The 26624-nt window shown below is 37.3% G+C and overlaps 1 protein-coding gene across 1 annotated transcript in view; it reads left to right on the top strand.

Annotated features, from left to right (window-relative positions):
* The window catches only part of FAM13A (family with sequence similarity 13 member A), a 266497-nt gene that overhangs the window by 101757 nt on the left and 138116 nt on the right, over positions 1-26624 (top strand). Inside the window, 1 exon segment of the mRNA XM_032498189.1 lies at positions 20711-20794. Within this exon segment, the coding sequence (XP_032354080.1) occupies positions 20711-20794 (84 nt within the window).

Raw genomic sequence — 26624 nt, forward strand, 5'->3', positions numbered from 1 at the left:
ATGAGCTACTTTGGAGAGTGTCAAATGTGGCCTAAGGTTGAGGTAACATGGTAGCTGAGAAAATGTCAGGAAAAAAAAAAACAAAAACAAAAACACCAACAGCCTTGTATCAGTTTTGCCACAAAGCATTTAAATAATTTTTAAATAGAAAAAAAAATCTACCTTAAATGTGTTTCTCTGGTTCCTATAGTACTTTGCAGACAGTCTCTTTTTAAAATATTAAAAATTGATTGACTTTGTCTCAGCTACGTATCTCTGATAAACACTTTTTAACACACATACGTTTTAGCTAGGGCTGATAAGATAATAAGGTAAACCTAAAATAGAATTAAAATAGAGAAATATGATCTCCTAGGCAAAACTAACTTGCTGAGATAACAGATAATCACTAGAATACACCGAGGGAAGCTCACATGCTGTGTAAATGAAATAACACCTGTTGAGATCTTTGGAAGAGTGCCCTGCTTGGAAGTCCTTGAGCTGCTAGGTTTAAGCATGGTGGGGAACATCCTGTGAGTACAAGATACACAAACCGATAATACTGTGGGAGCCAAATGCAGATCTCTTAGGTAGATGAATATGACTCCCTGCTAATGCAAGTTTCAGATCTGGCCTAGAGGCAGATAAATGCCATAACTGGAAACTCCATGTCTATACTCTGAAGCATCATTCTGCTAAAGCAGAATATTTAATGCATTTCTTACTGACCCTGCTGATAGTCTTCTCTCTGTGACGGTAAACGATGCAACAAGGCAGTGTGATTTTCTAGACTTAATTATAGCCAATGAGGATGGACTGGAAGTTACGGAAATTAGTTGAACTGGGCTATGCCAGCGTCACTTGGGAGTCCATGATAAGAATGTGCTTGCCGCTATTAGATATGTAAACCTGCATATGGTTTAGAAAGCAGTTTTGTTTTTTAGGTTTTTTTTTTTTTTGATTCCTAAGATAATAGAAACATTAGATATAAGCCAAAGGAAGCTGAATTAAAAAGGTATTGGGAAGCTCACAACGATATCATTAACATACTGAAAAACAGGAAAAAATGGAACGGCAACTTAAAAAATAAAGTATCATTCTCATGAGCTCAGCTTTTAGAAGGAAGTACACAGAAAGAGGAAATAGGCACAGAACAGGTGGTAAATACACTAGAGTGACAGAGACATGAAATATCTGAGCTGAGAATAAGTGAAGGCTCATGAAAAGGACTGAGCCGGAGGAAAGGCGGAAAGTACTAAACATATCCAGTGACACACTTCTGTGTAAACAAAGTGGTGGGTGACGTTCTCGTGTATCTTTGTGGGATCAATGAAAGTTTGAGGCCCAGACAAATGTAAATTTGGTTTTATTTGGACCTGGGTGAAGAACTTTGATCAGAGTGTTGGAATGTATTACTGTTCACGTCAGGGAAGGTCATTTGTCTGTGTCATTTGCAGTATTTTAATCATTGACTTGCTCGAGTGCATACTTAGCACTTCTGCAAGTGAAATAAAGCTGGAAGAATAGGTCAGATACTGGATGGCTGAATCCGTAGACCAACAGAATGGGGGTGTGTGTGTGTGTGTGTGTGTGTGTGTGTGTGTGTGTGTGTGTGTGTACACATACGGATCTCTCCCTACTCTTCCTTGCTTTAAAACAAAAAAAAGCAAAACACCTGTTTTAGTTGGGCCTGTAGTAATGTGCTGAGGTCAGACGGGCCCTTCCCTCAGCCCTGACAGGTAAATGAATCATGAAAATGGTCTATAATGGTATCCTCTTGAGTTAGTGATTGACTTAAAGGTCCCCAGTGACACAGTTTGGACCAGAGAGATGTAAGGGGAGGTGTGCTGTGGGCAGAGGGCTCTGGGGAAATATTTTCATCCCTAATTACAGAAAAGAGAATGATTTAAGAGATCAGAGCTGTGGTTGTCTGTGGGTAGAGTTGGGAGTGGCGGCAGTGATGATGATTGACTAGGAAAGTACCCGAGGGAGCCCTCATGGGTAATGAAAATGTTCTCAATAAGGAAGTGGGTTTTATGGGTGTATGCATTTGTCAAAACTCATTTAACTGTACACCTAAGATTTATGCATTTTTACTATATATAAATTTTTTTTAACTTTAATTAAAAAAAGGAAAATAGTAGTCCTCTGTGTCAAGATGCCCCATCTCCCATCCTGCTTTCAGATGTCCTTGTGTGAAGGCAGGATGCATGGCACTGCTGCCACCACCTTTTGCCCTTGATGAGTGTACCAGCGACACACTGGGGTTGGCAGCTAAAGGCGGAAAAAGCCTCAGTTCCTCATCATCGCTCCTCTGCTGAACCAACCCTGAACACACATAACCTCTGGACTTTTAGTTACATGGGGGGAATAAACGTCCCCATAGGACAAACTGCTTTTAGTTCAGTATTCTGTTTCTTGCAACAAAAGCATCAAATGTGATGTAATTAGTATAGTAGGAAAGTCCTATACTTAGGTTCATAGATAAGAGGAGACCAAAATTAGTGACAGTTCAATTGATAATCATGCATGGCACAGGGAACCACATTCAGTATCTTGTAGTAACTTACGGTGAAGAAGAATATGAAAACTAATATATGTATGTTCCTATATGACTGAAGTATTGTGCTGTACACCAGAAATGGACACATTGTAAACTGACTATACTTCAATAAAAATATATTTTAAAAAGGAAAGAAAATTATACATGGATTTTAGTTAACTTCTAGCACAATATGAGATGTCAGTGTGATGTGATCACCAAAAAGACAAACCCCACAGATTCATGCACTGAGTATAGCAATAATCAAATAAAGAATGTATGTCTCTCTGCACTTGGTGTAGATCAGGCAGTAGCTGTAGTATTAGATCTGATTCTGAGTCCCACATTCACTCTCCTGACAATCACTGCTGATCACCATTTACTCTCGCTAAGTATGTGTTTGCCTGGGTGACTGTCTTTTACTTCAGTTACCCTACTGCTGACAACTAAATTGTAGCTCTAGCCTCAGCCTATCAGAAGAGCCATAGAGCCATATTTTCACTACCCATAAAAAACCATGGGGCACCTCAAATTTCTCCTACCCACAACATCACCTCCAAAACTTTGTGTTCTGCCCTCTCCAAACTCAGTTTACCAGCCACCAGCCTGCCACGCTGGAAGCCTTCATCTGCCCCGGACTCCTCCTCCTCCTCTGTCGTTCCTGCTGTGACTCATACTCTCTCTTGAAGTGGGTGTCTTGTGTCCACCCCCACCACTGCTTTAGACGAGGCCTTTATCATAGCCACACAATTTCAGACTCTTCTCCCACCTCTAGACTCACCCTGTCCCCATCTCTTTTCTACCAGTGATGGAATGATGTTCCCCCGAACAAACCTGATCATAACGTAGTCCTGACTTAAGTAAAGAAACCCTTAGCGGTCATTGTGTGGCCTCCCCCTGTCCCCACTTCCATTTGCTGATAATATACAATCAAGACTTCTTTACTTGGAATTTAGGCCCCTTATACTCTGTCCCCAAACCCAGCTCTCCCCATTAAATGCTTGAATGCACATTGAATAGTTCTTCCCTTCCTATTTCTCTGGCCTGTCTTCCATCTTCTTTGAGGACCCTTCCTTCTCAGTCAGAATTACACAGTGTTATTAAGTGGGCTCATTCTTGGGCCTTCAGTCCACAGCTCTCCCTGGCAAACCTACATCTATGTCTAACTGCCTAGTGCTCACCTGTGCCTGTGTGTTCCGTGGACTGTCTCATCATCTTTCCTTTCCCCTGAAGATCCGAATGCTTCATCTGAGTTCATTGAGGTTTAGCAAATTGCCCATCTGTCCACACAGTCACTCCAGGTTGATGTCCATCCATCACTAAAACCTGTTAATTCTACTGCTTGTGTGTCTCATCCATCTCTCCTGCCCTCACTGGTGCTTCCTCAGTGCCTCTCATCTAGGCAGGAGAATTCTACTCCTGGCTCATTATCACATTCACCTGGTGACCCAGACTGAATCAGAAAACTCATGGCAGGCCTTCAAAACGTGGTTTTTTTTGTTTTTTTTTTTAATTGAAGTATAGTTGATTTACAATGTTGTGTTAGTTTCTGGTGTACAGCATAGTGATTATCATACTAAGTGAAGTAAGTCAGACAGAAAGACAAATATATATCACTTAAATGTTGAATCTAAAAAATGACACAAGTGGACAGACACAGAGAACAAACTTATGGTCATCAGAGGGGAAGGAGGGAGGAAGGGATAAATTAGGAGCTTGGGATTAGCAGATACACACTACTCCATACAGAAGAGATCAACAACAAGGCCCGGCTGTATAGCACAAGACCTGTGTTTTAAAGGGCTTCCTTGGCAGTTTTAAGGATCAGCCAAACTTGGAAACTAGCCAATCTGTGGGAGACTGCTGCAGTAGCCTTTCACTGGTTTCCCCGACTCTGCTCTGCCCCTTGGCACCATTTTCCCTCTTGTGCTGCTTAAGTTACTTTCCATCATGCAAATATAAAAATACTACTTCCCATATCAGAATTCTTCACTGGTTCCTCTTCACCTATCCCTACTTTATGCATTGAAATCTCAGCCTGACATACAATGCTTTTCATGATTTGAAACCACCCTGGCTATTCACACATCCTTCCTACCACTCCTGCCCGTACATGTTGTGTGCCAGCAGTCACTGATGGATGAAACTGGAGAGACCATGTCATTCAGGCCTCATGCCTATCAAGCTGATGAGCACAGTGCCTGGCATTGAAAATCCCTTGATCAGTGGCTGGACTCATTATATTACATTATTTTTACTGAAAATAATGTCTATGATCATAATTTCTACATATTATGAAAGAAATAAGAATGAATGTCTTCAAGTTAATTGAATGAAACTGGGAAACATGACAGTTCACTGAATATTTCATGACTGCCACCATATCCAAGAGAAGGTATTAGAAGCTTCTAAAGCCTTCTGCTTTTCTGGAAAAAGCACTGACTTTAGATTCAGAAGGCTTATATCTGTAACCTAGGTACTCAGCAATGTGACTGGGTAATTTATAATATCTGTGTTCCTCTTCCTTGCTGTACAGAATGGTGAAAATCCTATAGATATTTTTTTGTGGAATTTAAACCATTAATGCTTGTGAAAGTATTTTCAAGGCCAGTTAAGTGTTACAGAATACATGTAAAGTATCGCATTGGGGTTGGGGGAAGCTTGGAGATAATACAGGATGAAGAGTAACTGATGAAGCCATTGGCCTACTTTGAAACGGGGTGGTCAGAGATATTTCAGTAGATACATTAATAAGCTTAGAGCATAGAGTTAAGAATTCCAGTTCTGGAATCAGATTGACTTAGAACTTACAATTTGTGTGACTCTGGGCAAATTGCTCAGTCTCTGCTTCAACCTTGGTTTCCTCATCTGTAAAGTAGGAAAAATATCTGTAACTAATTTGGCTGTTGTTTGTTATAATTAAATTAGGTAATCATAGCAAGTTTTCAATAAGTTTTAGCTTTAAAATAAAGATATTGGGGTCATACCAACTTTATGATATGACCTTTCTTCACTTTACCTTAAAGGAAATCAGACTTGATAATAGAAGGAAGACAGAGTCTAAAGGAGAAAAATACAGTTGTTGATCAGATGTGTTACTCATGACAGAAGTTACTTCTTCTAGACATTTCTTACTATTCAGTATTCTCGTTTTCTCAGTATGGTTAAATTATCCTTTTGTCTTTGGAAAGCAAGAATCTGATTGCATTCTTGATGAACTAAAGAGTGTATTTTAGTATTTAGTGTATCTATCCAGATCTGCTTTTTAAAAATGAATTATTTAATAAACCATAAAACTCTTTTAAGTGGGAGTTTTATGTAAGAATCGGATATTAAGTGGCTCTGAAAAGTGACTGGGATTTCAACAAGGTGGTAGGGAGAGGGAGGTAGGTAGGTGAGGAACAGAAAACTTTCTTGGTAGGAAGGGATGCTAAAGGACATGGAGTGTTCATGTAGTGGTGACCAGACATTTCTGGCTAGACCACAGGAAGTAGCAGGAGAAAGCTAGAGATTAGAGTCAAATAAATGTGGAGTTTAACGAGGTAGTTAAAACTTATAGGAATGGGAGAATGATGAAAGGTTTTAAGAACAGGATGGATTTGGTTTAAGCTGTAATTTAGATTTTTTTACTTTATCCCTTTTGAGCAGGAAGTTAACGTGACTCAGTGAAGCATTTTTATAACAGGCAGTCAGGGCAGTAGTTGGATATCTATTTCTCCTCAACTGACTGTGGTCAGAGCTGCAAAACTGGCTTCTGCAGCGTGTTCATCAGCCTCCCTTCCACACAGGCTTCCTCTACCAGGTGGCCAAGGCAAAGATAAGGGAAAAGGTCTGCCTGCATGCCTCCTTCTTCACCTCTATTTTCCCCACCATTCTGCAGGAGTGAACCTCAGGTCCTACAAGGTTTTTCCAGATTTTGCAATGGTTTGGCCATGTCCACCAGATCTAGTTACTTCAATCAAAGGAATTTTGGGTAGTCCTCGTAAGACTGTGACATTTGGAGAAAATCTGTAGTCTGCTGGAGGTCTGAGACTGTATATGTTGGCTGTTGGCCTTTTGTTCCACATTTTGTTGAGTTTAACAGGTAGTATTCATAGTTGTTTGTCTACAGTTATGGCCGGTTTCTTAAGGTGAAGCTTTCTTTTCTCTTTTTCATTATTTTTGTTTGTTGTAGGTTTCAGTGAGGAGCGTAAGTAGAAGTGCCTTTATTTTGCCAAACTGGAAGGCCAAAGCTCTATGTCTGAGTAACTGGGCTAAGAGAATCACATCTTTCAAGTAGGCGTATAATAGCCATAGTTTAATTTCTCCAGCTTCAGACTAATTTTAGAGTTGCTTTCATAAGATGATTTAATCCCACTTTAGTGAAGCTTTTCCCTTATATGCACTCAAGAATTAACTTAATCACCTAGATATTTATATACACAATTTGGTGGCAGAAATATGGTTGAAATAATGGATTATCAAATGTTCGCTGCATTCATTAAATAATCATCTGATGCCTACCTAGGAACAGGAGACTCATCAGTGATAGAAGCAAGCTTCTGCTCTTATGACACTTCTATTCTAATGAGGATACAATAAACAATGGGCAGTAAACAAAGAATTAAGGAAATACAGAGTTTGTCAGATGGTGATGTGTTCTGTAGAGAAAAAGCAGGGAAGGAGAAAAGTGGTGCTGGTGAGGTAGGGGAATGTCATTTGCTCGTTTAAATCAGATGGTCACAATGTTTCCTTGACGAGGGACATTTTAGCCGAGACTTGAAGGTGGTGAAGGAGCAAGCCGTAAAGACACTTGAGGAGAGGACTACCGGCAGGGAGAAGAGCAGTACAAAGGCCTGAGAGGGACGTCCACCTGCTCTGTGTGAGAGTGGAGACGAGAAGACTGATGCGGTTGGATTACAGTCAACAAGGGGGAAGTGAAAAGTAGTGATGTCACAGAGGCAGGAAGGGCCCAGATCATGTGTGCTCTTGCAGGTCATTGTTGGGACTTTGACTTTTATTCTGATGGTGCTTTATTAGACAGTACTGAACAAGAGAGTGCCATGATCTGACTTACCTATTCCAAGGGTTGCTCTATCTGCTATAGAGAATAGACTGTTGAGAGGGACAGGTAGAAGCACAGGGAGACCCACCGGGAGCTTATCACAATCGTTACATTAAGGAACAAAGGAACAATGGTGGCTTGGACCCAGGTAGTGGTAGTGCAGGTGGTGAGATGAGTAGAAAGGTAAGTTAGGGTATGAGAGAGCAACACCGTGGGAGGCACTGGAGAATGTTTGCAATGAGAGTAGGTGAGCAAGCTAGAAAAGCAGGGGCTGTGAACAGAGAATGGGATGTCTGTGTTAGTCATTTTGGAGGTAGAGCCCCCTGCAGCGATGATAACATTTAAGTTGTGTTGATGAGAATGAGTAACTGAAGTGGTGGAAAAGAGAAAATCATCGGACGGAAGATGGTTAAGGGATGACAAAGATGGTGGTTTATCCATATTGACCCTGAATTTACCCAGGAGGGTGGCAGATTCAGAGGCGGACAGGAAGACTGTGAGCCTGGTCTGCCTAGTAGATGCATATTATTTATATACTTTGTGCACAAATTATCAGTATGTATAGAGTTAATGTAGAACCTCATATATATGTGTACCTACAGAAAATAATGTGATTAATATGTTACTAAATATCTATCTAGAAGTATCTAGACAAGTCTCATTCTATTCCAAATAAACATCTTGTGAGACTGTCTTTACTAGACAGTGTTGCTATTGCTTGTTATATTGTTGGGGATTTATTTTGAAATTATCTCCAGCTATATGTCATTCATTTATCACATTTTTTCATATATGATTGGACTGGGAGATCCTTGTATGTTAATGTTTTATTTGATTATGGAAAGTAGTCAGTAGTCATTTTGAGCCACAGCAGATCACTAAGTTGGGGAGTAGTGATTAAATATTAACTTTTGGTTTTAAAGTTGAAGTCTGGCTATAAAATAATTATGCTGATTTTTCTGTGTGACTCATATAGAAACTCTCAAGACAGTTACTTTAAAATATTCTGGGCAAAAGGAAAAAAATCTTAGAATAGCCTTCTGCAGCAATTAGTTTGAGGGACATGCTCACTTATCAGTAGGTGTTTTGGCAAGTTTGAATCCAGGGTTCCTATTGAGTCATTTACCACATAAGCTGATATAGCATATGAGCTTCCTAAAACACTTCCCATGTCTGTTTCATGCTCAAAAACATTGCATATGTCTCCATTTTTTATTTAGGGATATAATCTAAAATTAACTTCAACATATGTTTGTTCACTTTTTTCTTATTTATTGCCTACTTGGTGCAAAGATCTGGACTAAATGCTGGGCCTCTTCAGAAAATAAATGAGACATGTCTCTGTCTCTAAGAGAATTTATAGTCTGCAACACACAAACAAAATCAGTGCAGGTACAGAGGGGCAAAAAAGGAAAGGGGGACTTTATGCCAGATACTGTATTAAGTTCTTCTATACCTATTATCTCATTTACTTCTCAAAAGAACCCTGGAAAGTAAATGATCTTAATTGTATTTTGTGGATAAGGAAGTCTACAGAGTCAATTATTCAAGGTCAATAGCAGCAAATGACAGCTGGATTTTGAACTCAAAGGACCGTTTACAGACCTACTATAAAAATAACCAAAATTATAGTTTTAAATTGGAACATCAGTGCCATGAACATTTATACATTTATTCATTCGGTATGTATTAAAGCAATTCAGTATCAGGGAAGTACTTGAATTATGTTCTTCTGACTCTAGTCCTACTTGTTTTTACTACTCCTAGTCTTTTCTGTAGCCTTCAAGAATACTCCAAACTAGGTAACAGTGAAGTCATAATAGGAAACAAAAAATGCTTTGGTTTTTCTGTTGTTGTTTGATACCTTGTGATTTGGCAGTTTTGTATCTTTGTGTGGGTGAACTTACATTGGGCAAATGACTAATTTGTACCCACCCAAATCTATAGGTTATCATTTTGAGAACCTAGGAACTCAGAGGTAGCAGCAAAATCATTTGCTCATTTCTTCAGATCAAATCGTTCTTTAGATTGTGAGCTATGCCTTTTAGATTGGTTCCAAGTTTGAAGGTTAAAAAATATTTAGTGATGTTTAAGAAAAGCAAAGATAAAATACTGTTTGCTTGCATGATGCAAATGGATATTCTCTAATAGTGGAGACTGATTAGATTATCAATCAGTATAAAGCATCAAGTAATAAAAGTAGTTTTCAAAGTTATTGCTTAGCTCTGGGTACTTTTATGGCTCCAGTTTTTAAATCATAGTCACATATTTACAATTCAGATTACTGTTAATTTCTTCTCCCCAGACATCTTGTTTCGTAGAATGCGTACAGATAAACACTAGAAGGTCATGTCTGCTCAGGAATCGTTGGAATAGATTAGGTATATATGTGCCAGATGTTAAATTCTTTCTTTCCTATTATGAGGAATGTTTAACAGAAGGTAGACTAAATTACTTTTGCTTATGAAAACATTGTTATGCTGTGTAACCTTTAAACTGCTTATAGTGAGTTAGCAAGACTTTGGCACTGACACCTCAAAAGTTGCCTACTTTAAATCATTATATAGTGTGTGTTTGGCAAATAGGGACACTCAGTAAATAGCCAGTGAATATTTGAAGATTTCGAAGATTACTTGTATTTGCTTTAGAACTGAGTTTCTGCTGTTTTCTTTAGTTGGTCTCCCAGGGATGGAAGTACCTAGACAATAGTGTCCTTCCAGGGGCAGCCCTTAACAAGTGACTGAGGAGTACGGAGGTATAAATTCCCAGCTCCTTACTCTTTGGTTGGAATAATTCTGGGATGTGTATTTTATGGTGTTTTTCAGAGCTTCCCCCCACCCCCGAGTTGAAGCTTCAAAACCACTGAAATAGCTACAGTAGCTTAATAATGACACCCTTACTGACTGCCTTCTCCTTCCACTATTGACCCATTCCCCTGCTGAACTACCCAGATAAGCTACTTGCTCACAATCCTTGTTGCAGGGTGTGCTTCTGATTGGGTGGGTGCGGGTCCAACCAGAACATCTCGAATTCTCCCTCTGTGAAACTCTCTCATCCTCCGGTATAGTTAATCCCCTTCTCCTCTGTTGTCCCAGGGTGCTCTTTTTATCCTTTTATGAGAACAAGTCTCATATTTTGCCTCTGGAGAGTTGCTTTTTTCTCTTATATGACTTTATATATTCTCCAAAGTTAAGAAAAATATCTCATATTTACATATACATTGAGTTTTCTCTAAAAGTTGGAGAATAGCTCGTACATTCTTGCATCTTCCGAAGCACTCATTCTAGTTTCTTACACTTACTCAAAAATGTCCATTGAATTGTACCATGTATGTCTAAATAAAAGTTGACTCAAATTTATTTCAGGGAAGTCATAGTAAGTATTCTGGACATTAATAATTGTCCACATTTCTAGAGTACAGAATAAAAGTTTGCTTAACAGAACTTCACCTAACTAATTTGCTAGATTAGTCCATTTACTGCATTTGTTTGTAAAGCACACTGACTGCTGTCCATGGCAACACTGAACGCTTGTGGCTAACAGGCTATTCTCTTATAGACTTGTTCATTACCAGTTTTGCTATATGCTAACTAAGAATCAGTTGTATTTATTTCCAAAACTATTTATGCCAGACTTTTTATGGTACCTGTATACTTTAACAAATGCAAATTGAATGCAACATTTAAGCTATTTTTAGGAAAATGGTGTTAGCATAGTTAATAGAACCTTCTGTAACAGACTCTGAAGTCTTTGTGGCTAACACAATTGACGTTTCTCACTCACTCCACAGTCCAGTGCGTTGAGCAGCCCTCCTCCATGTTGTCCCAACTGCCCTCCTAGGTTGCCTCAGTAGGAAAAGAAGAGGTTGAAAAATAATATGCAATAGTCTTATAACTACACCTGGACGTGACTTATAATACTTCTCACATTTCAATGAGCAGATTCAGTCAAATGACTCCCCATCTAACTGAAAGGGAGACTGAAAGCATAGTCTTTGTGGTGCCTGGAGAGAGGACATAAAGGACATGAGGAGATTGTATCATGTTCACAAAGAATTATCTTTTCTGCAAAAGCTAAGTTTAATACATTGGAAAGGCTCAATAAAGATTACAGTCTTCACATAGGTGATACATTATGATTATGGTTTATACAGGGAAGAAAGTCTGGAATTCCAAGATATTGGCCATTTCCAACCAAAGGCCCACATCAAAAGACAGGGAAATAAATGAACATGTAAGAGTTTTAAAGTAAAAAAAAAAAAAAAAAAAAAAAAAATCTAAGTATGTGTTATTTCTATGTATCCTTTTTTTTTTTTTTTAACGATTTCTTATTTACGTTTACTTTGGAGGCCACCTAACCTGCAATATTTCCTGATCTAATTAAACAGGAAGGCTTCTTCTAGAGAGGCATTATTTTGTAGAATTAAGAGCAGGACTCTGGAGACAGATTGCCTGGTTTCAGTTTTCAGCTCTGCCTCTTATCAGGTGTGTGACCTTGAACAGGCTACTTATACTTTCTGTGCCTCAATGTCCATGTATAATAGATTTACATGGAAAAATACATATCTTACAGAGGGTTATTGTGAGGATCAAGTGAATAAAAGTATAATAAGCACTTAGAAAAATGCTACACATGCATTAAGTGCTATATAAGTGAAAGCCAGTATTATTATTTTGATTATAATTATCATCATCATTGTAAATTTAATTCCACAGTTTTCTACTGAGTGACCATACTATAAGTGATACTATAGTAAATATTTGTGTAATTTAAAGTACTTTAGTTAAAAAACAAAAAGCAACTCTGGCTAAAATTAGACCAAAAAAATAAGAAAGAAAAGATAAAGTAAAAGAATTTTTTGGAGTCACATAGGGTACTTTACAGAATGGAGAGCAAAGCTGAACACATCAGCAGGATGGCAGACTAAGAGGTTCCAACTTTCATCCCCGCACAAAAACAACAATCTGACCATTGCTATGGGTGTTAATAGCTCTGAGAAAGCTCTAGAGTACAATTAAGAAGGTCCAGCAACCCAGTGGAGTGCAGAAACCAAGGAAGGCCACATGTTATAAGTGTAGGAAGCATCTTACCTACACCTCCCATTCCACAGGGCAGCACAGGTTGGCACCAAGAGGGATCATGTTGGCTGACTTTTTCCTGTGGAGGCAAAGGAGGACAAAAGGACCTTAGCAGTCCTTACTGCCACCAGGGACGCCCCCAACAACCTTCACCACCAATGACCTGCATAATCTTCACTAATGCTTACAACAGCTGAGTGCAGACACCAATGCAAGGCAACAAGTAATATGAAAAATCAAGGAAATATGACACCACAAAAGGAACACAATAAATTCCTAGTAACTGACTTCCCCAGAATGTAGAAATGAATTGCCTGGCAAACAATTCAAAATAATTGTCTTAAAGAAGCTCAGCAAGCTACAAGAAAACACAAATAGACAGCTTAACATAATCAGGAAAGCAACAAAAAGATAGAAATCATTTTTAAAAAACACACAGAAATTCTGGAGCAAAAGAATGCAACAAATGAATTTTTTAAAAATGTAATAGAAACAGCAGACTAAATCAAGCCAAAGAAGGAATCAGCAAACTCAAAGATAGGTTATTTGAAATTACCCAATCAGAAGAGATTAAAGAATAAAAGCCTATAGGATTTATGAGACATCAGGTGAACCAATATATGCATTATGGGAGTCTCAGGAGGGAGAGGGGGAGAGAAAGAGAATATCTACACTGAGACACATTGTAATCAAATTGTCAAAAGTCAAGGAGAAAAAATTTTCCAAGTATGAAGGGAAAAAAAAAATAATGCATCATATATAGGAAATGTGGCAACCGCCCCCCCCCCCCCCCACCATAAGACTATCTGCAGAATTCTACGCAGAAACCTTGCAGGTCAGGAGAGAGTGGAATGATGTATTCAAAATACTGAAAGAAAAAAAAAATCTACAAACCAAGAACATTTTAGCTGAAAAAAATTATTCTTTAAGAATAAAGGAGAGGAAAATAGACTGATTGATAAACAAAACAAAAACTGAGGTCAGACAAACAAAAACCAAGGGAGTTTATCACCACTAGCCCTGCCTTGCAAAAAATGCTTAAGGAAGTTCTTCAAATCAAAACAAACAACATGGTAGACCACAAGGTGAAAGCATAAATCTTACTGGTAAGGATAAGAATATAGACAAATAGAGAATAATGTTATACTGTAATAGTGATGTATAAATTATTTTAACCCTAATATACAAGTTAGAAGATAAACATTTGTTAATGTATACAGTTTTAAAGAAGCAAACTCTAACTACAGGGAGACAAAGTGTGTGTACCGTGGTAAAAGTGTAGAGTTATTGTATGTGATGGAAGTTAAATTGTCAACAACTTAAAATGGGTTATTATAACTATAAAATATTTTATCCAAACCTCGTGATGAAAATGGTATGAGATCATTGCATCATTTGGAAAAAGAAGACCTCTGCATCAGCCCTTGAATTGCTGCAGTTTCATTCAATTCATTCATTCAGCACATATTTACTGAGCTCCTGCTGTATCAGGCACTTTTTATTGGCATTGTAGTTTTAGTAATGTGTTAAGGGTATTCCAATTATTTGCCTTCAAAGAACTTCTGTTTACTAGAGGATACTCAAAGCAAACCAATACCAATAGACTTGTAACTTTATTGTATAGAGGAGAAGCAGCAGCCAAGGAGACCATGTGGAATTGGTCATTGAAGTAGGCAGTTTTTTTTTTTTTTCCTATCAGTGGTGCTGTAGCAGCAAATAGAAGGAGTCACCTGGGTCAGATGTTGCCCAGAACCCCAGTAAGATGGAGACCAAGCTGTGACTGTTTTTAGCACTTTCTGTGGAGTAGTGACCAAAAAAAAAAAAAAAAAAAAAAAAACACCCGATTTGGGGGCATTGATGATGAAGAAGTAGAGATAGGGAAGACAGCTGTATGGAGGAGTTTGCTTGATACAAAGGAAAGCAGAAAACATAGAACCAACCACAGCTAATGGGAGAAGTGAGATTAAGGAAGTGTTTTAAAAACAACAACAACAAAAAAAGAGATAATTACAGAGCATGCCTGTGATTAATGGGAATGATGTAGTGGTGAGGAAGTGGGAGGGAGACTTGAATGATGTCCTTGAGAAGGTGAGAGGAGAAAGATCCAAGGTGATGTGGAAGGAATGGCTGTTTAATAGGATCAGAATCTTCCATTATAACAGGAGGGACTCAGAGTGGTTTGTAAATTTGATAATGGGATATTGAGTAGCTTCTCTGATGCCGCTTTTTTGCCAGTGAAGTGAGAATGGAAGGAAAGGGGTTTGAGAAGAGAGGAGAAGGCATGAAATACCATCTCAGAGAGTGGAAAAAGCACATTACTAAAGATGTGTAGCAGGATTTCTGTGCATTAGAGAGGTTTCATTCAAGATGTTATGGTAATAAACTTAATATAGTCAACCAATTCTATAATTTTTTGTAACCACTTTGAGTTGCTCCATTCCCAGCACAGAGAAGGCATATAGCCAGATTCATCTAAGGTTGTACTTCTGGGAGATGAATGCCATGATTGAAGACCAGAGGAAGGAAGTGAAGGGCATTAGCAAAGGAATGAAAGGTCATGAAGTGTAAGCTGATTAAGGGGGAATTAAGAACAGGAGGGATTGTGAAAGGTTAGAGAAGTGATATTGTTCATTCATTTGGTTTACGCATTCACTACGACAACTGAGCGTCTGTGTTCCAAACACTGTTCTGGGCCCTGTGGATATGTTTGTGGGCAAGACTGATCAAGTCTTCTCACAGAGTGGGGTGAGATGGACAATAAAGAATTAAAACCAGTACTGTTAAAGTCAGATATAGCTGAGCACTATGAAGAATAGAGAGAGAGCATCCAGTGGGTGGGGAGAGCAGTGGCGATTTGGATGAGGTGCCCCAGGAAGGGAACCCTCTCTAGTGAAACTCAGCAGAGACTTGGGTGACGTAAGGGCACAAACCTGTGAACAGCTGGGAGCAGTGTGCTCGGCTGAGGGAACAGCAAGTGCTGTTCTGTTTTTCAAATGTCATTAGTGATTGAACAGTAAGGCCAACAAAGCCATGATAAACAAGGTGTTTTTTCCTGCCCTATTGTTTGTTTAAATGGTGTTTTCATTATAGTGAAGTAACACAGCGAGTTTAAGCAATTGGTGGTTGCACAAAAGGCATTAGAGTGAGCAGTCAGCTCAGTCAGAAGTCTCATTCAAATAGACCAAACATTCCAAATAAATGTAAATATACCATATAGAATATATTCATGTCTAATTTATCATTCCAATGACTAGCATTGAAATACCACACCTAGTAGGGTTCACTTAATATTTGAGTGAATTTCCATGGCTACATACAGTTTAATACTTACAAATGCAGAAATCCCTTCCTTGAAACCTCTGCAAAGTTCTTCTAAGGGAAGAGTTCAAACACAAACCTGAGGTCTCTTCCCTTTGTCCTGGGAGTGTGGGGACTCCCATGCTGTAAAAGGGTTTTTTTAGAACACTCTCTCACCATATGCAAAAATAAACTCAAAATGACTTAAAGAGTTAAATAGAAGTCAAGACATGATAAACCTCCTAGAAGAAAACATAGGCAAAACATTCTCTGACATAAATCTTGGCATTATTCTCCTAGAGAGGTCTACCCAGGCAACAGAAATAAAAGCAAAAATTAACAAACAGGACCTAATGAAACTTATAAGCTTTTGCACAGCAAAGGAAACCATAAGCAAAACAGAATGACAAATTTGCAAATGATGCAACTGACAAAGGTTTAATTTCCAGAATATATAAACAGCTTGTAGAACTTAATAACAAAAAAAAAAAAAAAAAAAAAAAAACCCAATCCAAAAATGGGTGGAAGACCTAAACAAGCAGTTCTCCAGTGAGGACATACAAATGGCCAATAGGCACATGAAAAAATGCTCAATATTGTTAATTATCAGAGAAATGCAAATCCAAACTACAGTGAAGTATCACCTCACACCAGTCAGAACAGCCATCATTCAAAAGTCCACAAATGATAAATTCTGGAGAGGGTGTGGAGAAATGGAAGCTTCCTACACTGTTGGTGGGAATGTAGTTTGTTGCAGCCATTATGGAAAACAGTATGGAGATTCCTCAAAAGACTAAAAATGGACTTATCATACAATCCAGCAATCCCACTCCTGGGCGTATATTAGGAGGGAACTCTCATTTGAAAAGATACATGCACCCCAATGTTCATAACAGCACTATTTACAATAGCCAAACATAGAAGCAACCTAAATGTCCATCGACAGATGATAAAGAAGTTGTGATGTATTTATAAAATGAAATACTACTCAGCCATAAAAAAGAATAAAATAATGGTTTGCAGCAACATGGATGGACGTAGAGATTATCTTTCTAAGTGAAGTAAGCCAGAAAGAGAATGAAAAATACCTTATGATATCACTTGTATGTGGAGTCTAAAAAAGGGAAAAAGATGAACTTACCTACAAAACAGAAAGATAGCCACAGACATAGTAAACAATCTTATGGTTACTGGGGGAAAGTGGGTGGGAAGGGATAAATTTGGGAGTTTGAGATTTGCAAATGCTAGCCACTATATATAAAAATAGATTTTGTAAAATTTCTGTGTAGCACAGGGAACTATATTCAATATCTTTTAATTACCTTTAAAGAAAAAGAATATGAAAATGAATATATGTATGTATATGCATGACTGGAACATTGTGCTGTACACCAGAAGTTGACACATTGTAGCTGACTATACTTCAGTTTTTTTAAAAAAAAGGCTTTTTTCACATAGATGTAATTCACATCCCCTAAGATTCACCTGTCTAAAGCATACAGCTCATTAGGGTTTAGTATGTTCACAAAGTTGTATAACCATTACCATTATCTAAATCCAGAACATTTTTATCAAGAGAAACCCATACAGACTGGAGCTATTAGAAGTCACTATACAATCCCTCCTTCTCCTGGCCCCTGGCAATCATGAGTCTACTTCCTGTCACTCTTTGCCTCTTCTGAACATTTCATGTACATGAAGTCACACAACATATGTCGTTCTGTGTTTGACTTCTTTCACTTAGCATCATGTTTTCAAGATTAATCTATGTGTTTAGCAGGTATTACATTGCTGACTATTATTCCGTCGTGTGTATACACCATTATTTTGTTTATCCATTCATCCATTGATAGACATTTGGATTATTTCCATTTTTTAGCAATTATAAATAATGCTGCTATGAGCATTCATGTATCAGTTTTTGTGTGGACATATGTTTTTAATTCTCATGTATATAGCTACAAGTATAAATGTCTTTTTAATGGCACAACTTTGAAAAGGTTTTACCTTTAAAGTGTTTCTCACTTAACTCCATAATATATCTCTTTTAAAACAATACATTAAGTTAATACCAGTTCCTTATTTAAGCTTCTGGTTGAATTACTTTTTCTCCAGAAATCTGAGTGACACTGGCCCTGCAGGAGATGCTGCTCGGGTTCTGCAACTCTGGGGCCCCTTCCATGGCCACTGCATTGGGGTTGGGGGGCGGGCAGTATTTCAGAGCTTTCTGATGGGGCATGGGGAATATGACTCTGAACAGGAAGTGGCTTACCTTTTTGTCAATAAATATTGCTTCCCAGAAGAATCATAAAATCATACAAGTCTGGAATTTAAGAATTCTCGGAGCTCATCTAATCCAGTCCTTTTGTTTTCAAGATCTTTGAACTGAGGGAGAGGTCAGGAGGTTAAAATGCTCGCCTGAGTTCCTCGAGCTGGTTAGTTAGAGAACCAGGAGGAGAAGCCAGGTCTCTTGACTCTGAATTCAGTGCTTTGACTGCCAAACATCACTTTGACTTGGTTGGCTGAATTTAAAGTCATAAAACAAACAAACAAAAAAACCCGTAATTCATGTAGATGGCATTTTCAGTTAAAAGATTACAGAAAATGCTTTCAGAGTCTTAGAGGGAAAAGCTGACTGTCAGCCTTAGACTTATTAATGCACAGGGACAGGGAGGCAAAATAGGAGCAATAAAGAAATACTGTTACTTTTAGTTTGTGCATCAAGGAGGAGGAAAGAATTATAGGTGTTTGTAAATTTACTCAAGACAGACATAAACAAAGGTCAGCTATTCCTATTAACTTCCCGTAAGAGCCAGCCTTTCTTCTCATCACAGTCTAACATTCACTTAACCAGTAGTTTAAAAGGAGGTATAAAGATTATGCATAATAATATTATCCAAGTGTAGCCAAATTACGCAACAGATTATGCAGTTAATCGCTTGGATCTTTTAAATGTCATGCTGGATTTAGTTTATCCCTTTCACAGTGAGTCAGAAGCAGGAATGGGTTCATTCACTATTTCCAGTAAAGGGCTTACCACCAGCAGGTGTTGTGACTGGTGGGAAAGGCTAGGGCTGGAATGCGCACTTATTTGGAGATCTCAGAAATGTACCCTGGATCCTTACATAGGACTGGGCGTGCGGCCACAGGCAGCTGAGGGTGTTGGAAGCCCTGCAGCCACCCCCTAGCTCAGAAGATGCTCTTGATCCCCCACCTCAGTCTGGAAATATTGTTTCCTGGCACAGAGCGGAGAACAGGTGCCTTGTATAACTCTGTGGTCCTGATCTGAGTCTCAGCTCTACCCCTCTCTGTGTGATGTTGGATGCATCCCCTCAGAATCCACATCCCTCATCTGTAAAATTAGGGGGAGGGTAGACCAGCTTATGTTTAAAAACTCTCTTGGCTTGAAAATGCTGTGGTTCTACAACCTAGTCATTTAAGATGTCAAGTATATTGGATGATAAGTCATATATAAAGATGACAAGAGCTCAGGCTAAAGTAACTCAACCATCTTTGAGTCCCGGGTGGTTTATTTAACGTCTGTAAGCTTTCACTGTGTGATACTTCAGAGGGGAATGTGATGACGATAATACCGAGCTCATCGGGCCGTTGGGGGTGGAAATGGCAGTATGAAGGTAAAGTCTGTAGCACAGTGCCTGATACAACCTGTAACCTGGTAATTAGTTATTAGTCATAAGTAGCATTGTTATTTTTTAGGGACATTTTATCCTAATAATATACTGTTCCCTTTAGAAATAAATGAATGTAACTCCAGCAAATTTTAGTAATATTATAAAGTATGTAGACTACAATTTTGTTTAAAAGATGATTACTTCACCCTAAAGTCAAATAGGGAGAAAAAACCTTACTATTTAGATGAATGAGTGGTAGGCATGGAAGGGGAAGAAATGGGATACAGAGGTGAAAATTATAGAGCAGGTGAAAGAAATCTGACTTATTTTCTCCTTAGCTTTGTTGTTGACTATAATCTTCGTCTTATGTATTTTTGTTCTATCTTAATCTGGAGTTCGAATCGCCCACAGAAAATTTATTCAAGTTAATGGTTATTCAGAAGTGAGACCCTACATTATTTTTTAAAAAACCAAGGTTATTGTTGTTTTTATTTATCATGTAGAAATAAATAATAAATCTATCCAACCCCAAGTAATCTGCTACCTTGTAATCTCTGCTGTTATATTTACATGTACCATTTTGGTGTGAACCAAGGATTTAGAAACTTAATAATTTTGGAAACAGATACTCAGATATTTTTTCTCAGGATATTGGTATGAAACTACCACTATTCAATAGCAGTTTGCTAAACTAGATGAAAGAATTTGTGATAAAACATTTACAGAATCAGAACTCATTTGTCAAGTACCTGGGGAGAGTTGGAAACTCCAAGTTTGGTGTTTGATATCTTGGAAAATTATTTAATTCTCCAAAGAAGAGGTGAAGTGTCTGTGGTTATGTAAGTGGCATGATAGTGTAGATGAGATTTTTTTCATAATCGTCTCTGAGTGTATATGTCCCATATGTCCCACATCTACTCCATCACCATCTTACATTACTTCACTGCTGTATGTGAAGAAGAAGAAATGAAATGTTTTGACTCGTTGCTACAACCTCACTAGCTTCTGATGTGAACAAATTAATCCAGAAATGCCTTTGCTCCCTTACAAATTGCTTTTCACTGCATTGTAATTTCTGTTTAGGGTAATGTTCTGCAGTCTCTAATGTTTCTTTTATACTTTTTTTTTTTTTTAATAGGAGGCCAACTGTAAGAAATCCTTACCCATCCTTCTCACAAAAGACATCGAAAGAGACAAGCGAAAGCCATCTCCAAAAACCAAGGTAGGTTATGTCTGCTCCTTAGGCTACTGTGTGAAAGGTTTAGTAAGGTTCTTCATGGTCTTGTATTTCACATGCTCTGTTGCTTGCATTCTCCTCAGCCTTTTGTTTGTTTGTCTTTGGACTGGATGGTCCAAAAAGCTCTTTTTATTTAGTATATTTAATTGAGGGTTATAGTCATCCAAAAATTCTCTGGCCACTCCTATTCTGTAACAGACAGTGACATTTTTTTAGTAGACAGTTTAACTTCTCAATCAGAATCGTTTCCATTGTATTCCCTACAACATAGGAAACACTCAGATGTAATGGAAGGTTACTTCTGGCAGGTGAAATAAAGTGTGCAACTGTAATTTTTCTTTTGCCAAATAGAAATCACTTTATTGATTCTTGTCGGATGATAAAAATAGCACATGATCAATGAAAAGTATTTAAGCACATTTTAACAAGAAAAAAAAGAACTATCATACATATGACAGGATAAAGGGTCTAATGTGTAAAATTCTGTCCTCCTTATTGAGAAACTTCCAAAATGCACATAAATTGTTTTGCCAGTGAAAAGAAAAACTCCTTTAACCCAACATATATCATGAGAATTTATTTAATAATTTGTCCAACCAAAAAAGTGATTGTGTTAATTTTAGAACCCCTTTGGAAATCTTTAATCTTTTCTTTTGAGTAGAACTTCTCCTATTTACTAGATGTATATAATATCCCTAACTGGTCACTATGACATTTGTAGAGCTACTTTTTTTTTTTCCCAATTCTAAGGCAAAATGTTTTTCAAACTTTCTTGAGTCCATTGTAGGCAACATTTAAAAGAATTCTGGTCTCTGGTTTTAATTGCTGGTTATTATAAAAATAATTGAGGCTTTATTTTTAGAGGCAAATCAAGTGATGTATTGAGTCATTAGCATCTTATTTATGGTAAGAGTCTGTGGTTTATTTTTAAAAGAAATAGAAACAACTTTTTAAATAAAATTATTCCACCTTGATGATTTTTCTGGAAAATTATCTTAAACTACTATGCTTTCTTTTCCAGAGTCAAACTATTTTTTGCATCTTTTTCACTGAAATATTTGTGTATGTAAACTTACATACACCTAATTCAAATGCATAGTAGAAATCTTATTTTCTGTGAATCAATAAAAAATTTATTGTCAAAAATATACTCACCAAACAAATGCTCTAAAAAAATGTAGGATTTGAAGAACACTTTTAGGTAACATTTGCTTATTAATTCCATTTTTATTGGCGTAACTACTTCTGGGTGAAAAGACCTTAGATAAATCACTTCCTAAATGAAAGATAATCTTGAAACTTGGCATAGAAATTGTTTGAGGGGATTCTATTATTCTTATGAACTTAATCCCATTTGGAATATTTCAGGGTATAGAGAATCAGTGGTTAACGTGCATTATTTATCCTCTATCAGTCTCACTTTATGGTTCACTGATGAAGCTAATTCAATAGAGAAATTACTTCACTGGTTAATCCTTCATTTGTAACTTCAGGTTTTTGTGGTCTTACATGAGCAAGTTCAAATCTACATGAGCAAACTAAGCACTGCTTAGCCCTGCTTACTCTAGGGGTGATTAAAATCTTTGTAATTTCAAATCCCAGAAATAAGGCAGAGCATGTGAGCTGGAAGAGATTATAAGGCACAAACTACCAAGATTTTATCTTAAGATCTTTTTTCCTCCAGTAGATATTTGAAAGCTGAAGCTGAGAACACCTTCAAAATATAGTTGGTGTAAAAAACAAACAAACAAACAAAGCGTGGTTGGTGTGTCCTTTCTAAAGTGACTTAGTGAGCTATGAGAATGATGTGTGTCCTTAGTACTGATGTTACTCCATTTGGCCTCCATAGCTGCCTTTCTGAGACATCTCTGGTTACAGCTATATCTGCCTTGGACAGCTAAGTATTTCTGATCCCTATATGGCTAGAGATATAAAATAGTCCAGGGATGGCATGTGTCCATTGACTCTGGAGATGTCTTTCTAGTCTAAGCCGTCTGTCCCCACCTGTGTTCCCTCTGCTAGCGGTTGTCTCTGCTCTTAGGCAGTGGGGATGATTATATTTCTCTCTCTTAGATAGGAAACCACTTCTTAATCTGAGTCCAAGTTGGAAAAAAAAGTATGATACCTCCTTTACACAGCACCATGACACTTTCTGGATGAGCAATGATCACCAGCCCTGCCAGCTCAAGAACATATTCGTATAACCATTTCATGCCCAATACTGTGTAAACCATGTATGCAAACAGATAATTGGAACAGGTGATACAGAAGGGAACATCAAATAGATTTTTCAAGAGATGTAGAACATACAAAGACACTGATCCTTGTATAATCATGACTAGAGGAAAGGAGACAGTCTTTTTTTCTACCAAATACAGGTGCTAATGTCTCTAAATAAGCCTCAACCCATATTCATTGGTCACAGTAAAAACCTGAAGAGGGTCCAGGAACTCAGGCAAGAAAACTGTCTTCCTTCTTTCTTTCCTTAGGGTATGCCCTAGACTTCCCACTGCACTTGCTATGTTCTTGACCTCAGTTAAAAAAAGCTCAAGTTCAGGTCATTGTATGAGGACGAATAAATAGTTATGTGGTAGAAGCAACTGTTAAGTTGTTTGTCTTTTCAAAGGTTAATGGCTTCAGGAACCATGCATCATTTATGAAGATTTTCTTCACTGATGAGATTATCACAGTTGTATTTTCCTAAATGTCTTTAGAAATGCTTATACCTATTAGCAAAGTAAACTAGGAACTTAAAATAATGTAGGGTTTTGAGAAACTCTAGTGTCAATGTAATTTAATTTTCAATATGGAAATCAATAGAAAGAGTAATTTAATAAGCATTAAATTTTACTAAGACTCCAAGTCATTTTAAAATCACTGCTAATGGATGTGCATATATTTTATGTTGCTTAAATTAATGTGTACATTCTAATTAGTATTCTGCTTTTTCCAGTTGGTATCATTTCACTTTGTGTTTTCACAAATAAACCTGCTTTGCGTGCTTATTCCTTTAATAATGAAAGTAATAGCGGTGGTAGCAGCAGTAACAGTGACGACTGTGACAGCTAACATGGATCGAGTGCCAGACTCTGTACTAACTACTTAATATGTTCTGTAACGATCATAATGTTTCATCTGTTGCCACACCATATTTAGCTATTTGAATATATGGAACTGCCTCCATCATTTATATAGAAAGCACTACTAGGGAAGTGTTAACAAAGAATGACTTGACTGTTAGAGTATTATTTCCTTAGCTTTTATTACCTATAGTAGAATTAACAGATATGAATTGTTTTATGACTAATGTACCCTAATGTACCATCTCTCCACCCTATTTTGAAATAATCACTTCTATGCATGTTATTATAGCCTAAGTGCGTACCCATATATTTACACACAATATATATTATGTTTTTGCAGGTTTTACAACTTTATATATAAAAGTATACAGCATGTCACCTTCTGCAGCTATCTTTGTCCAATGCGCTCTATCAATATTCACTTTCAGTAAGAATATTGTTTATTTAGGTATTATTCCACGTTTTTCTGATACTTGAGTTGTTTCCAATGTTTAGATAATTTTCAATATTTCGCTATTACAAACCAATTTTAAGTGAGTGTTTTCATATGACACCTTTTACGTACCTGCAGTAGTAGGGTCGTAAGTGGGGACCGCTCTGTCCACGTATTACATGTGCACTCTTAAAATATGCCAGTTTACGTGCTCAGCAGCTCAACAGTGCTCAACAGTGTGTGACTGTTTCCATGTTTCACATCCTCACAAATCCTTGGTAATATCAGAGTCTTTGCTGTTGTTCCCCCCAGTCTGATGAGTGTGGGATGCATCTTGCTTTTGCTTGAATTTGGATTTCTCTGATTTCTGATTGTCACAGAGACATTTATATTTCATTGAATATCCACGTGTTTCTCCGACGTTTCCCAGCTCCACTGCAGGTAGGTGAGGCCAGCCAACTACTTTGGGCCAATAGGCTGTGAGCAGAAGTGACAAGTGTCACTTCAAGGGCAGAGATTCAAAATTTGTGCACAACTTCTCCAGCCCTTTCTACCAGTCCATCAACTAGACAGTGGAACCTGGGTCCTCTGGTGACTTCTGTGGAGCAGAGCCACCTGTCAGCTTGGATTGGCTCTGTGTCGTGACTGAGAAGTAAACCTGTTCTGTTAAGCCACTGAGATCTCTGACTTAGTCCGTAGCTTCACTGTAATGTAATGCAGTCCACCATGCAGGCAGTGTGTATTTCGTGTGTTTATGTTTTCCTGTGTTCATTAGACTTAGGTCATATCTGTGATTATTAATCTGTGTACTGTTTTCCCCCAACGCAGCAAATTTTGCTACTGGGTTGTTTGTCTTTTTCTTAAAGATTTATAAGAGTTTGTTAGCTATTGTTAGTTATATGTGTTCCAAATACTTTGACTCAGTTTTTTGGTTTTCTTTTCACATTGAACATAGTGTCTTTTAATGCATGAAAGCTTTTTATTTCAGTGTAGTCAGATTCATCAATGTTTAGTTTTTGTGCTTTTTTACATCTTGCTTAAGAAATCCTCGTCTACTTTGAGGTCACGAAGAAAGTTTTTTAAATTGTTTTCCAAAAGTTTTAACTGTTGCTTTGCATGTGTACGGGTCTCAATCCATTTGAAATTAAGTTTTGTGTAAAGACAAAGTAGGGATATAATTTTATTTATTAAATCAGTCAGCATTTGTTCAGTAGTTCATCTTTCTCCCACTTTTTGAAATATCATTTCCATTATATATCAAATGTTTTTATGTCTTTTTCTGGACTATATTATTTGTTGTTTTATCTGTGTATCCTATGTCATTACCACAGTGTCTTAATTAGTGCTATCTGGTAGGATAAGTCTCTTCAACTTTGTTCTTCTTAAAAATTATCTTGGCCATTCTTGAACTTTGGCTTTTGCAGTTGAATATTGTCAAGTTTCATGAGAAATTTTCGTTAGAACTCAAATTGAATTGGTAGATCAATTTTATGAGAATTGGTCTTCAATCCATGACTGTCATATAACTTTCCACTTACTCAGGTCCTCTTTAATGTCTTTTGATTTTAAAAATATATATTTAATTTTCTTCTTAAATCTCCTGGATAGCTCACATTTTGCAAATGTTATAGATGGAATACTTACTGTCTTCAAACTTTGTTGCTGATATTTAGTGTTTAAACTGATTTTTATTGTTGACAGTGTATCTGGAAACCTTGCCAAATTCTTATTCGTTCTAATATTTTGTTGAGCAATTCTCTTTGACTTCCTTTGTACACAGTCATATCATCTGGAAATAATGAGGATTGATTGTTTATTCCTTCTGAAGTCTTTTATCATTTAATTTCTTTTTTCTCATAATATGTTCTAGGATTCCCAGTAAAAGTTTAAATAGAAATGGTGATAGCATGCTTTCTTGAGTTGCTTCCTGATTTTAAGGGAAAGTTTCTACTTTTGACTTTTAAGTATTATCATGGCGTATTTCTTTTTCTTTCTCTCTCTCTCTCTTTTTTTTTTTTTTTTTTTTTTTTGGTATTTCTTTGACAATGCCAGGCACATAGCAGACCTTCAAAAAAGGCTTGAAGATGAACAGATATTTAATTGCTTATTTTGTCTCACATAAAAGTAGTTAGTGTTCATATGTTTTTCTTCACATGTACACTTATTAGGTTTACAATATTTGCTGTAGATGTTTGGTAGATTTATTTTATACACCTAAGGAGGTTCCCTTATATTTATGCTTTGCTCAGAATTTTTATCTTGAGTGAAAAATTTTAGTGAATGTTTTCTTTTGCATCTG

Source organism: Camelus ferus, chromosome 2, assembly GCF_009834535.1.
Source record: "Camelus ferus isolate YT-003-E chromosome 2, BCGSAC_Cfer_1.0, whole genome shotgun sequence".
In the NCBI taxonomy this organism is placed as follows: domain Eukaryota; kingdom Metazoa; phylum Chordata; class Mammalia; order Artiodactyla; family Camelidae; genus Camelus; species Camelus ferus.